A 14388-nucleotide genomic window follows, 5' to 3' on the forward strand; every position below is an offset into this window, starting at 1 on the left:
CTCTGGAGCATCCAGGGGCCGAGATAACACAGTCAATACACATGTGCTGTTGTGGAGAAAGGAGTAGTCGACTCACCTTTGTAGCCTGTTTTGGGGAATTTATTAACAGGAACAACATAGAAACATATTACATGGCAACATGCACATAATTCCCAACAACAACAGCTTGTGAGATCCTCTTATACTTCCTGATAACATTCTGTTCGTATGTGGCCAAAACCCAATCTCTGTCTGACCCTGCTGTGCCACATCTTAATAATATGAGGTGTCAGCAGTGGCAAGGCCCTGCTCCCTCCCACGGTGCATGGCTTTACATGTGCAGGGCTCACAAGGAGATTTGTTTGAATGACAGTGGTGTTACATCACACAAATTTAGGGAGAGGCAAAGAGCAAAAACTTTTGCCAAATTTTCCAGTGTTCCCTTGAGGCGTTTCTGTTGTAGTTTTGTTTTAGGTGCATTGATTTAGGGAGTTAACCTTAACTGAGTTTCAAGTCTTTGGAATGTGAGTAGAAAATTAAGTACTTGGAAGAACTATACTGACACTTTATAGACGGTCTGTCCACTGCTGCCCCGGTAGACCTTTTAAACCCTTCTTAGACTAATGAGATGAATTCTTTCCAGCAAATCATGTAGCAAACTTGCTTGATTGCCGGACCTCAACAATACAATTAATTTCAATGAGTAATAAACAAGAGCTTTTTGAAGCTATTTTGAATTAATTTTATGGAGAGAGTAGAACAGAGTATAAGCTCATCCAACATAATTGACTTTGTCACCTGATGTAAGGTGACCAGTTTACATCAGGTGACATCAGCAAACACTTACATGTTCAGGACGGTGCAAAATGCGATACAAAACCAGTGCAGGGTGTTTTATAGTGTGACAAAACAACAGAAATAAACCTATGCAAAGTAGAGCAGTTTAATAAAGGGGACTTTGTACTTAAATGCATAAATGTTGACAGTAAAGTAAAACAAAAAAATGAAAGAACAATCAGCACAAAGATCATGATCATTCCACAGGTGCACAAACAGATTACAGCATAACTAGTGAAAAACCAATAAAAAATTAAACATTTACAGTCTATTTTTACCTGTTTAAGACAAATCTGACAATGAAGCTTTGTTCACTGTTGGCATATATGATTTAGCACTGGAGAAATGAGCAAAGCTGATTACATTAAAACATGCCAGATACAATATTTCATCAGGTGCCAGACTATTAGTAGCCAAATTATAAAGGTAGAATTTTCTCTGCGTATGAGTAGTCTATGGTTCCCACTCTGTGGATCATTTAAATGTATGAGATTTATGCAACTTCAATAGTTTTGCAATAGTGATGGAGTAATTAAATTAGATTTTCTTTTTTTAAATGCTTTTGGCATTGGTTTTAGATCTATTACTGTCCTTCCACCCATTTTCTATATTCATGTTCGGAGTGTAAATCAAATGATGATGATTATTGTCATTATTACTGATGTTATTGAGTTGTTCTACTGTCTGAAGGGAGCAGAGAGATAAGGTTGTTTCATGTGCTCATTGCCTGGGAGATCGAATTTAGGGTCAGATTTTCTCAGGACAAACAACTTCGCGAGATTTCCGTGATGGCTAACGATAGTTAGCTATCTGTGCCAACCACTGTGACACCGGTCGTGGACATATTCATACAGCTGCAAACGTTGCTCTTGTTTTCCAAGTCGCTGACGGGAAATCAAAAAGACTACAGAGGTGTCGACTGTCGGACTGCAGCTTCCGTACCACCCATTTGACTGTCCGTGGCTCTCGTCCTTTAATCGGCAGGTCAGTCTGTGTTACATTCGTTAGCTGTCTTAGGTTTAGCTAGTCAAGCTAGCAGCTAGTTGCAGTCAACACTGGGGATGGGATGTCAGTGTCTTACGTTTGCTGATGAAAATGTATTAAACGCGTACTGATGTTTTTAGCAATGCGCTTATGCAGATAAAATTATAAGACAACTACAAGTGAGGGGCCTTAAGTAACTAAACTGTTAAGTTTTTCGTTGCTACTTGCTGCGCTGACATCACAAGTGTTACGGCTAATCCTAAACGCAAGCGAAACTGATATGGGAAGTTAGCCAATAGCAACAGCAAACCAGCTAAGAGGCTGATTGTTTTCGATCGAAGAAAGTTTGTCAGCAGTTCTTGCGTTGCTGACAGTCACAAGAAGTAGTTTAGTTGCGTGGATAGGCTCAGTCAAGACAGCGTCGTTTGCTACTACAAGTACCAGGACAACATAACACAACAGGCAGGTAATATTACAGTGCAATATAACAGGTTGTAGTACTTTTGTGGAGTCATTTGGTACTTCGATGCGGATGTGATCAATCACTGACAATGACATGTGCTTGTTCAGGCTCGTTAGGCTCATTAGGCCAGACGTCCCGAGGACAATTCATCCTTTTACAGTCAAATGACTGATTGTTTTAGTTGAAGTTAACTCTCCAGCTTCAGCTAGTCAACGACATACATCCTAGTTTGTCAGTGAATACGTTTGAAGTTTGGATGGATGAATATTTGTGTATTGTAATAGTTTTCAAATGGGAGGCTTTTAATACTGAAGTCCATATTTTTTTACCAAATATGTAAATATATAGTGTTAGCATGTACATCTGTCAAAAAGTACCATAAATGGTTGCTGTCTGTCTGTCTGTCTGCATAGCTTTCACCTTATACTGTGTGAAGGATTATAGAAAGTGATCAACAGAGAGGGGGGTGAGTCCCCCCAAAAGCAAGCAGCACCTTGCCCCTTAGTGATAACATTGTGCATACCGTAGAATGCAGACCACAAAGGGCATACATTGTGATGTGTGATAAAGAATGAAAAACAGTTGATAAGAATTACAGACAATGGCTTCACAAGGCAATCTTAATCAATTTTTGGTTTCAAACCACTGTAACAGACTTATTTAACAAATATTTGACAGTATGGTACTGAGACAATGTGGTCATGCTTCCCTGACACAGAAGTGCTATGCTTATGCAGTGCCAAGTCTTGATTTTCTTTTCAAAGCCTCTACCGCCAAAAGAGCCCTACCTTATGCACATCCTTCATATTAGTGAGAACAGTTCACCACTGATGGAACTTCAACTCCACTCTCCTGGATTAGAGTCCTCGTGTGAACTGTCTTCATCAACTATATCCTCTTCCTTGCAGATACTTTGACTTTCTTCGTAAGACCTTATCTGATGTAGTCTGGAAATACCTCTATATGGCTAAAATCTCTCACAAAAAGCTATGTCTGAAAAAAGAGTAAAGACTAGATCCAGTAGTCCAGTGTCTTGTCAGAATACATTAAGTGCCTGATGCTTAAATGTTTTTTCCCTATGATGCTGACAAGCGGAAATACATTTTTGGCATATTTTCACAGGAATATTGTATTTTTTCCCAGGAATCATCCAGCCTCACTGTGGATCTCTAGCCCTTCAGGCAGGACAGTGGCAGAGGCAGAGCTATCAGGGATAAGATCAGCAGGCAGCGGGGCTCCATGAGCACAACGGGTCAGCAGCAAGGGGGGGGCCTGCGTTCTCGCCGAGGCCTTGGCCGGGACAAGGACCCTGGGCAAGGCATGGGCATGGAGGCAGCCTGCTGGCTGGCCCCCGGAGTCCTGCGCAGGCTGATTGAGCTTCCTTCTCCCCCCCTGTCTAGACACCAGCTCAAGAGACTGGAGGAGCATAGGTAATGTTTTCTTGCTGTTGTTATATTTCATTAATATTTGTCAGTTCACTGAACTGTGTCCAGTGCATTGTGGGATAATAACAATATTAATAATAATGATATTTGTCTGCTTTGTCATGGAGAACTCTGGTTTGGTGTTTTAGTTTACGGTGCAGCAGGTCTATGTCAGGTACTTTTTGGACTGACACCACCTCTGTTCTTATACCACAAACAAATGAAAGGAGGCACATAAGTTTCTAGACTTACCGCTATTGTGGATCCATTTTTGCCCACACCTCCTGTAAAAATAACTCGTGTTCCTCCACTGAGTGACATGTCTGAATTGAGATGTTTTGAAATGTTCATTGTTGATGCTGGGATGTCTGTCAGCTCACTTGTGATCATTTTCACTCAACAATGTTGACCTGTTGCTGCCTGCCTGAAATTGCTGTGAGGTGAAAACCAAAATGATACAGGTTGTTTCACAATGATAAGTCACTTTGCTCAGCCTTAATTGTTCTCTGCTCAGTAAATCGGCTGATAACCATTTTGATTTTAGTCTCGATCAACAAATGCCAGCTATAACTGTCAGTTTCTATCCTATCTGTCTTAAGATTTTCACCTGGCAGAGTTTATGATAACATCATTGTCGTTATTTCTGGCCCTACTTGTCAGGTAAATCTCCAGAGTAAACTTCTCAGGGCCTCACCTGGCTGTTTGTCGGTCTCTGTAGGTACAGCAGTGCTGGACGCTCCCTGCTGGAGCCTCTAATGCAACGTTACTGGGAATGGTTGGTTGGACAGGTCCCTTCCTGGATTGCCCCTAACCTCATCACCATCATCGGCCTAGCCACCAATGTCTTCACCACACTTGTGCTTGTCTACTACTGCCCAACTGCCACTGAACAGGTAAGTCATCGGTCTATAAAAGATTATAATTGAGTAAATGTTATTATTAAGCTGCTTTTAATATAAAATTTCAGCTTTAAAGCTTTGAATTAATTTGGGGTTAAAAACTATGTTGGTGTTAGTTCACAAAGTGAAGAATATGGCTTGAGTGTGTAATGGAATTATTTATCAAGACCAAAAATAAATGTCGCGGAGATGATGAATACTAAATGCTGAGGCTTCCTAGCAAAGTATTACTTAAGAGATAAGAAATAAATGCCTGGATCTAATACAGAAGAAATGGGAATAGACCATAACAGAGAAGAAGAAGCCAGTAACAACAGAAGAATCATAAAGTTTTTTGTTTTTTTTTAATGAAAAAGTAAATATAGTGTACAGCATTTACAAAGTGCACAGAGATGTAAAACTGTCCATTTCACAGATTCCACTGCACTGATAAATCCATTGCATTCCCATTACTGTAAACTGGGACAAGGACTAAAGAACAGTAGTCCAGTTAAATGGCCCTGTAAACTTTTACCTGTAGCTCAGCTGAACTGTACAACTGTACATGTAGCCCACGTCATTCCCAGTGGCAGGTTGTATGACACCTTGTATGACATGCACACACACTTCCTTGTTCTAAAAGAAAGGATAACTGTGTCCAGACTTTTGACTCGTTCTGTCCGTGCAAACCTCTTACTGAACATTAATTTAGTTTACTGTAATGATGCCTGTAACTTAGATCTGTTTGTCTGGTCTGATTTGACCAAGTCTGCGTGTTTAGAAAAATAAATGAACTTGGTTTACAACAAACAAGTTTTCTGTGATGGCAGCGCTCTGAATGAATGTGTCCATTATTCCAGGCTCCTCTCTGGGCGTACTTGTTGTGTGCAGTGGGTCTTTTTATCTACCAGTCATTGGACGCCATTGACGGGAAGCAGGCCAGACGCACCAATAGCAGCTCTCCGCTGGGCGAATTGTTTGACCATGGCTGCGACTCCCTCTCCACAGGTCAGTTTCATTCTTCCATTGTCTTTGCAAGTCTTAAACTCTGTTCACACTCTGTGTTGGCGTGTCTTTCTCTGCAGTGTTTGTGGTGTTGGGAACCAGTATAGCAGTGCAGCTGGGCACCAACCCGGACTGGATGTTCTTCTGCTGCTTCGCTGGGATGTTTATGTTCTACTGCGCCCACTGGCAAACATACGTTTCAGGAACGCTACGCTTCGGCATGTGAGTCCACAAAGTCCTAAAGATGTGTCAGCCATTTGAAATCTAACCTTTCTTAGGACTTTATTTGCGTAAATCTTACAGGCTTTAAAACAACTTTTATCCCTTTGTACTGAACAAAATGTCTTCCTCCAAAAGCCTTTTTTTTTGCTTGAAGAAAATACTTCACTGTTGTCTCAAGACAAAAACCTGCACAATAAGTTTGTAACTAAATCAAGAAAAACACCAACAGTATTGTCAGAAGTTGTTTCTATCCTCTAAATAATGTTGAACCGCAGCCAAGTATGAGAGCTCTGTGCTTCAAAGCTTTGTGGTTGACCATTGCTTCTGTTTTTTTAATCTGTTGGAGTTTCAGTGGAACAGAGTGATGTTCCTTGAAGCAGTTTTCATTGTTGTTGAATTGTGTTTTCATTGCCTTAGAGCAAGCAGTTGATGTTCAAATATGCTTCAAGTCGCCCTCCTCACTACCCTGTCATGTTGTACTCGAGTGCAGAAGCCTCCAAAGCTTTTCCTGCTTAGAATTAGAGGGTGTGATGGGGGGTGTTCAGTTGATTGTGCATCTAGTGGCATAAATCGCTAATTGCATTCTACACAGGACTTTGAAAGTACTAATTCAGCCCTCAGCGTACAACATTAATATTACAGTGTCAGCACTCATTCAGCTTTGGGATTAACTCACTCTGAGTGCATTGTGATATTAGCCACACCCTCCCTCATTTCCTTTTGTAAAAGGTGAATATTCCAGAAGTTTGTACAAATGAGTCACATTTACCTTCAAACTTCTTTGTGAAATCTGAATAATCCATGAATATTTTTCTTTTTATTTGGTTTTCATGCCTGTATTTGAAAACTGTCTTTGTGGTGCAAAAATATGGCAAATTACTACCGCCCATAAGTTTGACAGAGCGGACAAGCAGCATGAAAATATGGACTGCTGAAAGAAACGCCTTCAGCACTCAGAGAAACATGTCAGGTGAATGTTATCAGTTTTTTATTTTTCAGTTGCCTGACAAGAAGAGGTTGAAGAAGTTGGATAAACCTTTCTGTACTGTAATATTAGTTCTTTCATCAGATAGCGGCAGTGACATGAACAGTTGAGGTGGAGTAAATGTGGATGTGTTCTGTGTGTAGATTTGACATAACAGAGGTGCAGATCTGTCTAGCAGGATTACAGATGCTCACAGCTGCTGTTGGTCCCTGCCTGTGGAACGTGATGGTAAACCTCTTGGCTGCTGCCTGCATGGCTCACTGCTGTCTGCCTCCACAATGGCCGCTGACCTGCATGGAGTCACATGGAGAAAATAAATTCAACGTGCTGTGCATAAAGATGCAGTCAGTAAAACAGGGCTTCTTGGTAATATTGCCTCAAGGGAATGCAATTTCTATCCTTTTTATTTTTTCCTTTTCAACCATAAAACAGGGTTTAAACCTACTTGTAGGCTATTGAATTAATATTTAATAGTATATTTTATTACCTTATGTCAGATAACAAGAGATGAATAGAGACATCACCTGTATAGTTGGAAGCACACTAGTTTTTCTTCTTCTTAACTTTCATTGATAGACACTTGTCAAAAAAAAGACATACATCATGACAAGAGAAAATGTTTCTGGAAAGTTCTTATTAAAATGATAAAAATAGTATAATAATAAATATTCTAAAAATAGATTAAAACAAACGTAAAACCATATTGTATACACATAAATGTCTGTCCTGACATTGGTTGATATACTGACAACCATAATTAAAGTGCATATCCAGTAGGGCTGAGCGATTTTTATCGATACCGCGATGTATATATCGATATTTAAAAAAAAAAAAACTTTATTGAAAAGTCAGACGTTACAATTAGTGAAAACACAGAACATTAACATGATACAAAACGGTGATAAATTAGTTCATAAAAATGTTATATAAAGTGCATAGCTCAGTAGTTTTGATGGCTTTTCTGTTTATAGAATGTAGGATTGTTGTAAGGAGCTCAATCCTTCTCAGAAATTAAAAAAGATGATTTGTGATTAGAGAATTTGGATTTGTCTGTATGGTATTTAGCAAGTAAAACAAGCAGTTTGATGATGTAATATTACAACATAAACATGAGTCTGCATACGCTGAAGACGTGTTTGGGACATGTTTGTTCGTTGTCCGTTTGTCTGGCTGTCTTGTCCTTCCCGTTCAAAGGACGGACCACCAGTACAATCAGCGACGATTCATGTCAAATCACACTGTCCCTTTTAAGATATTTCAGAAAATGATCTGTATTAAATCGCATCGCATCAAATCATATAAAATCGTATCGTATCGTTGGATGAATGCCGTGTATCGTATCGTGAGATTAGTATATCGCTACAGCCTTAATATCCAGACAGGACTTCCATAAAACCTAAAGGACCATTAGAAGATGTGTAAAGTGGCAGTATACAATATTTTACACCGTAATTCACCTGCAGAAATTAGATCCATCACTCAATCTAGGTTGGTTGAATTTGAGGTTTTCAAAGGCTCCTAGCCGGGCTTTACTTCTAAACTTTGGCTCAGTTTGTGTTGGAGTTAGTCTCTGGCTGTACTGGGACACCCAGTGGTTTTCTTAAGTTGTAGATTACACCCTTAAGCTTTGAATAAACACCAGAATTTTGGCAGAAATGGCATCTGGACTATGCGACTTGTTAAACACTAAAGAAAAGGACCCACTTAACTCTCAAAACTTGAAACCCAGTGGAGACATATACAATTTTGGCAGAGCAATTTACTACTGATTGCATCTTTAACAACCACCAAAGAGGCTATGCATAGTACAACAGAAGCAGCTCCATGTCCAGCAGTGTGTTGTGGAGGACGACTGTGGGATGATGATGTGCTAGTAGACCATACTAACCCTCACTGTAAACTCTCTGCTTTCTCCTCCCACTCAGCATTGATGTGACTGAGGTGCAAATCTTCATTATAATCATGTATTTGCTGGCCGCCGTGGGAGGATCTGCTTTTTGGCAGTCACTGGTAATTCTGATCGGTTCTAATTCCTCCAGATTGAGATAGTAAGAATGATGTCATAATTATAAAATGATGATCTTAAGTGAAGTGTAATGCTCCTCTAACATCTGTGTTTTCATTGTTTAACGGTATAGTAAAAGGTTTATTCAGAAATACAAAAGAATATCCGTCTGAGCGCTTTTATCATTCTCTAACATTATTCATGATGCTTTCATTGTGGATGTAATGCTTAATGTACTCAAAGTACAAAAGTAGCTGGACTTTATAATCGGATCAGGACTTGTTCAAATGTTTTGTTTTACTATCTATAGGTTTACTATGTGAATGTCTCGATTTCCAGATTCCGATCCTAAATATCCAGATGAAAATGGTTCCTGCCATCTGCACTTTTTTAGGAGCCATCTTCTCCTGCACCAATTATTTCAGAGTTATTTTTACAGGAGGTGTGGGCAAAAATGGATCCACAATAGCGGTAAGTCTAGAAACTTATGTGCCTCCTTTCATTTGTTTGTGGTATAAGAACAGATTTCTGTCCTCTTTCCTGAACAAATCACATTTCTGTATGATGTTGTTGTGGGATGTGTACATAAACGAGGTAAGATAATCAATCCAGTTGCCTGGGATCTTACAGGAAAATAGTGAACTCATGGACAAATGTAATGATTTTTAGACGTGTGGTGCAGATCCCATCCTACTCAAGTTTCATGTCTGATCCCAATAGAAAATACTGTTGTTACAACACTAGCATGTAGTTTGATCCCGCACAAGCACGGCATTTTACTTGATGATTGATTGTACTCCATATATTGTCTTTATTGTCCTTTTGTTGTCCATTCCTCAGGGAACCAGTGTCCTCTCACCAGTCCTACATATTGGTTCAGTTATAATTTTGGCGATGATGATATACAAGAAGTCTGCTGTCCAGCTCTTTGAGAAACATCCCTGTCTTTATATCCTGGCTTTTGGCTTTGTATCCACGAAAATCACCAATAAATTAGTTGTAAGTTACACATACTTTTATTCTGGGGGAAGTCGGCAGTGCATCTTGACCATTTTATAGCTATGCTCTTTGAATCTGTTTACATCCGTCACTAACTTTGCCTCCTGGATGATATTCAATCAACAAGTAGAGCTCTGTTACATCAGTTATCTATTTGTAAGCTGTGTGTAAGCTGACCTCTGTCAACCCTTAGCATGTCATACGAGTTAGCACATGCACAGCGACTTATGTGTCAAACTAGAACATCTAAGGAGTTTTACTGCTTTGTACAGATAACTAAACGGTTGTTTGATGCAGATTCTGTCTTTGTCTTTCTACAGGTAGCACATATGACAAAAAGTGAGATGCATCTTCATGATTTAGCCTTCTTGGGACCAGGATTACTGTTCCTGGATCAGTATTTCAATAGTTTTATTGATGAGTACCTGGTGCTCTGGATTGCACTGGTAAGTACATGTTTGATGCCACATGTAAATGCACTTGTGACAGTTTGATATATCAAAGCATGAAAAGCACAAATGCAACTGATAACAGTGATGATGGCTGTATTGTATGCAGGTCCAGGGTTTGTAATTTTACCTGTAGTTTTCTTGTTGTGATGAGTCAAAGCGTGTTTATTTACGTTCATTTAACCTGTGATGTTGGTATATTTCTCAGTTATGGTTGACTGTTGCATTGAAGCTCATTATCACCATGAAAAAGGAAAAAAAATAAGTCAGAACTGACATAATACATCAAGTTAGAATAAGGTGGAATTTTTGGCTACTTTTAAAATGGTACCATGTCGGCTTTACATGTCTCCTTTTCCTAAATTTTTACCTACTTCCTGGCTTTAATGGGCTTCCAGTGTGTAGAATTCCTGTGTTGTTTTTTGTTAAGGTTGAAAAGAGTGACTCCGTTTCTCTCTCCTCTGCAGATAATTTCCTTGTTTGACTTGGTGCGTTACTGTGTCAGTGTTTGCAACCAGATTGCCTGCCATCTTCACATTTTTGTTTTCAAAATCAAGCCTTGCTCAGTCCTCAGCTCAGCTCCTCACTGAGGACACGCCGGCCGTTACTGACTCTCTGTCCCTTCCTGTTAGTCGCACTCATCTTCTCTCTTCCCTCGATTTTCCACGTAGAGAGGCAGGGGACGGCGTGGTATAAAGTATGTGCTTCTGCCAACTGAATGTGAGGACAAATAATATATAGTAAGATATTGGAATATTACTGTCATTGTTTCTTTTTCACCTGTGCAGAATTAAATTTGTACCAGTTTCATCTTCTTCTGACAAACTCATGGTTACGGGGGACATTTTTCAGGAGAGTACAGGTGCTACTCGGTGTGTTCAAAGAGAGACACTTACATGTGTTTTAATTGTTTAAGTGCAAGAAAATGTATAAGAAATTAAACAAACTCTGCTTTTCATGATTATAATTTTGTAATATTTGCATAACTTTACCTTTTGCTATTGTAAATACCATAATGTCACAGTGTCTGTGCTTCTCTTGAGTTTAAAGACTTGCTTTGATACATTTATAAAACCTTTCTTCATGTATGCAATTTTTAAAGCTACTTCATCTTCTGCACATGACGCAAAATTGTGCTGCTATTTTGAATCGGCAAAATATGGTTTTGGAGGAAACTTAATGGCAACTTTGTTAGATTTTTCATCTTTAAGGTACAAAACTAGAAAATGTTCACCATTTTTTAGTTATTTGCACTTGGTGTTTTTTTTGCTCTTTAGGTCCGTGGGGGGGTGTTATATTGTGAATTTGATAGCTTGGTTGATGGTCCACAAGATGAACCTTCCTTTACACTCCTTTTTTAAATAGTTTATGAATAGGAGAAGAAGTTGTGCACAAGTGGGAAGGGGCCCGGAGACGTAGTTAGATTTACTTCCCGCAGATCTATCTAGTGTCAGAAGTCCGCTTAACTGGTGTTTGTAGTTTTTTAAAACTGTTACAAAGTTACAGGTCACTCCACCAAGCACTGAGCTCCATATGTTTTTATCACTGGTTGTGGTTCATTTACAGAAATCTGTCTAAACGGCATGCAACACCATTTCATTTAAAAAAAGTGGAAACTAATTTATTGAGACTACTTGAAAGTTTAAGTCCAAACTTCGGTGAAGAAATGATATGTTAGTCTTTTGTCTATCGTTTCATGAGATTGGTGACAAGTAAAATGGTATCTCCAGACTTGAAAATGAACAGCAGATGGGATCTGTAGTGACTTCAGAGTTGCAGCTGATTGATTGAATTACAACTGTGAAACATGTTCAGTATTAATGAATCTAAATGACATTATGTTTCCCCCCAAACATACCTGCTGCATCAGAGCAAGTGCACATGTGCAGGAGATGAGGTCTCATGATAACTTCACGGTTTTAAGACGATAACTGACGAGAATCGGATCAAAGTTAATAAAAATCTGTTTATTTGAAGAGTTTCTGCCACTCGCTCTGCATCCAAATCATCATCTGATACTGTTGCATTGCCTCATACTGACGGTGTGTTAAACATTGCTGCTTCTGGAGGCGTCCCCTTGTGATGGCCTGAATTCATGCAGAGCACATTTCTGTCCGTAACAGCAGATAATAGCTTGTTGCTTTTGCATATTGTGCCTGTTTTATTTAAGTTACATCTGCAGATACTGTGCTATGCCTAAACGTGATCTTCAATGCCAAGTGTTGACTGTAGTGAGTTTCATTCATCTACAAGTATCTCAGAACATTGTCTTTGTCCAAGTTCAGGCTCCGGGGGGTGGTGTTGCAATCCAGATTCCTGAATGAAAAATGACTGTTGGCCACAGACTCGTACAAACAAAGCCTTCCATGTACACAGGCTGAAGGACCAGTTCGCTCGAATCACAAAAATGTTTGTCCTGTAACGCCTTAAGATGGATGGTTACAGCGTAATATATGGAGGTAAAAAATCATGGGTTTTCTTAAAAAGCTGCAGTGAAAATAACATTACAAGAGATCAGAGAAGTCCATTAAAGACATGTTATGGGAATATACCGAGAATAAAGCCATGATGGTTTCTGAGGTGGACTAAAACAATGTGGTTAGGCACCAGACGAAAACAAGAAGCAAGTCTCTGGTTTTGATGATCTGACATTCTCATTAATAATGACAATGATGCATATATTGAGTTAAAAAAAATGGTTAAACTTATCAGGAATTAAATTGAAGAAGAAGATTCTGATATTAATGGGGAATTTAATCAAATTATCAGAGGTTCATTTATTATCAGAATAGAAAAAAATGTTTTGAGAGTAAAGTAATTATGAAAAACTTGACAAAGTCTAGTATTTAAAAAAAGAAATAAGGGCATATTTTCTAAAATTGTAATGTTAGGAAGGCTAAAAGGAAGGTTGTAAATTTAGGTTAATTGTGGGTATATGTAGAAAAACACTGACTTATTTGAAATGTAATTTCCCAAAGTATTAAGGACCACAAACTAAATCCTGTTGGTTTAAAGTCAGAAAGTACAGAGATGTACGAGATGAATACGGAAGAAGCCTTTTGTGATTTGGGGGAACTGATTCTACAGAAATCAGGACAGCTGATAATTCCTAACGTTCCTGAGTTGTTTTAACAGAAAACATTGGTGTTGAATAATAAAATGGTACATTAAACAAAGGTTTTGATTAAACTCACTCGGACGTAGAATGTCACATTCATTGTTTTCTCTCAAAGTCTTTATTTTCTATTGTTCTGCGGTGTCTGTTCAGTGTTACTGGAGAAAATGAGGAGCGAGTCTGCATGTGTTGGATGCCAGTGCACAGTTTGTACTTTACCTGGAGAGTTTTTGTATGACCTCACCCTGAAAACACAACTGACCAACTTTTCATTGTAACTTTGAGAGACGTCATCGACAGCTGCAGCTTGTGTGCTCATAGCTCCTGATGTTAGGTCCACCGTTTCATTCTGTCCAGTAAAATCTTGCCTTAAACACGTTTCTTTTCTATTTTGTACAAAATTGAAGCCTTTCCTGCAGAGCTTGTTGTCACTGTGTGAGTGTATCTCTGCTCTCAGAGGCTGGTGTAAATGTTTTTTCCTCTGTTGGCCAGAATGCCAAGCTCAGGTATTTCATTAGTGTGCACAACCATGTATTCTTAGACGACTAGGGTAAACAAGGTCACCTGACAATCTCTGCTTCACCTAACAATGCAAATAAATTTCATACTCCCACCTGGAACCAGGTTTCTACTTGTGTTTTACTGGAAACGTGACAAAGTGATGGCCTCACCTGCTCGTTCCTGCACCTGCGTGGACTAAACTCGTCTCCTCCACATGTGAAGGACGTTTTTCATTAAATTTAAAAGTAGTTTGACTTCCTGCAGAGATTATAGATAAAGGAAAGCGACCCCCCTCCATTTTATAACGTCTACTGGAAGCAGCCATCCTCGGTATATTTGTGGTTTGTGAAATTAGCAGAGAAACTTTGTCTTACTCCGATTACTAAAGAAGGTTTACTGTGGCACTAAGCTGATTAGACCATAACAGAAGCAGAAACACAAGCAGCTCTTCCTGTGGTTAAAAACTTAAATTAGTCGGGTCAAATATAGCTGAGGGGAACTGCGACTGTAAAGGGAGAAATTAAACTCACTTACCAGTACTG

At 39.2% G+C, this 14388-nt stretch overlaps 1 protein-coding gene across 3 annotated transcripts; it reads left to right on the forward strand.

Annotated features, from left to right (window-relative positions):
- Positions 1–1612: 1612 nt before the first annotated feature.
- On the forward strand, positions 1613–13965 carry cept1b (choline/ethanolamine phosphotransferase 1b). Of its 3 annotated transcripts, none has more exons than XM_072381567.1 (10): positions 1613–1800; positions 3407–3693; positions 4406–4580; positions 5426–5573; positions 5651–5792; positions 6921–7005; positions 9122–9253; positions 9623–9781; positions 10102–10227; positions 10698–13965. In XM_072381567.1, the coding sequence occupies exons 2-10, from the start codon at positions 3503–3505 to the stop codon at positions 10818–10820; spliced, it is 1281 nt and encodes a 426-aa protein (XP_072237668.1). In that variant the 5' UTR covers positions 1613–1800; positions 3407–3502; the 3' UTR covers positions 10821–13965. The 3 variants fall into 3 exon arrangements, with proteins under 3 accessions (XP_072237668.1, XP_072237666.1, XP_072237667.1); XM_072381565.1 differs by lacking the exon at positions 6921–7005 and adding an exon at positions 8703–8787; XM_072381566.1 differs by lacking the exons at positions 1613–1800; positions 6921–7005 and adding exons at positions 1983–2266; positions 8703–8787.
- Positions 13966–14388: the final 423 nt, after the last annotated feature.

Source organism: Leuresthes tenuis, unplaced genomic scaffold (assembly GCF_036924035.1).
Source record: "Leuresthes tenuis unplaced genomic scaffold, fLeuTen1.0.hap1 SCAF_3, whole genome shotgun sequence".
NCBI classification, from domain to species: domain Eukaryota; kingdom Metazoa; phylum Chordata; class Actinopteri; order Atheriniformes; family Atherinopsidae; genus Leuresthes; species Leuresthes tenuis.

What these genes read in the sequence shown, in the direction of transcription:
- cept1b (XM_072381567.1), top strand. Translation starts at nt 3,503, where the DNA reads ATGAGCACAACGGGTCAGCAGCAAGGGGGGGGCCTGCGTTCTCGCCGA. An exon ending in CCTGCCTGTGGAACGTGATG is followed by an intron (nt 7,006 to 9,121) that starts GTAAACCTCTTG and finishes CTCGATTTCCAG; the next exon opens with ATTCCGATCCTAAATATCCA. An exon ending in TGGTGCTCTGGATTGCACTG is followed by an intron (nt 10,228 to 10,697) that starts GTAAGTACATGT and finishes TCTCCTCTGCAG; the next exon opens with ATAATTTCCTTGTTTGACTT.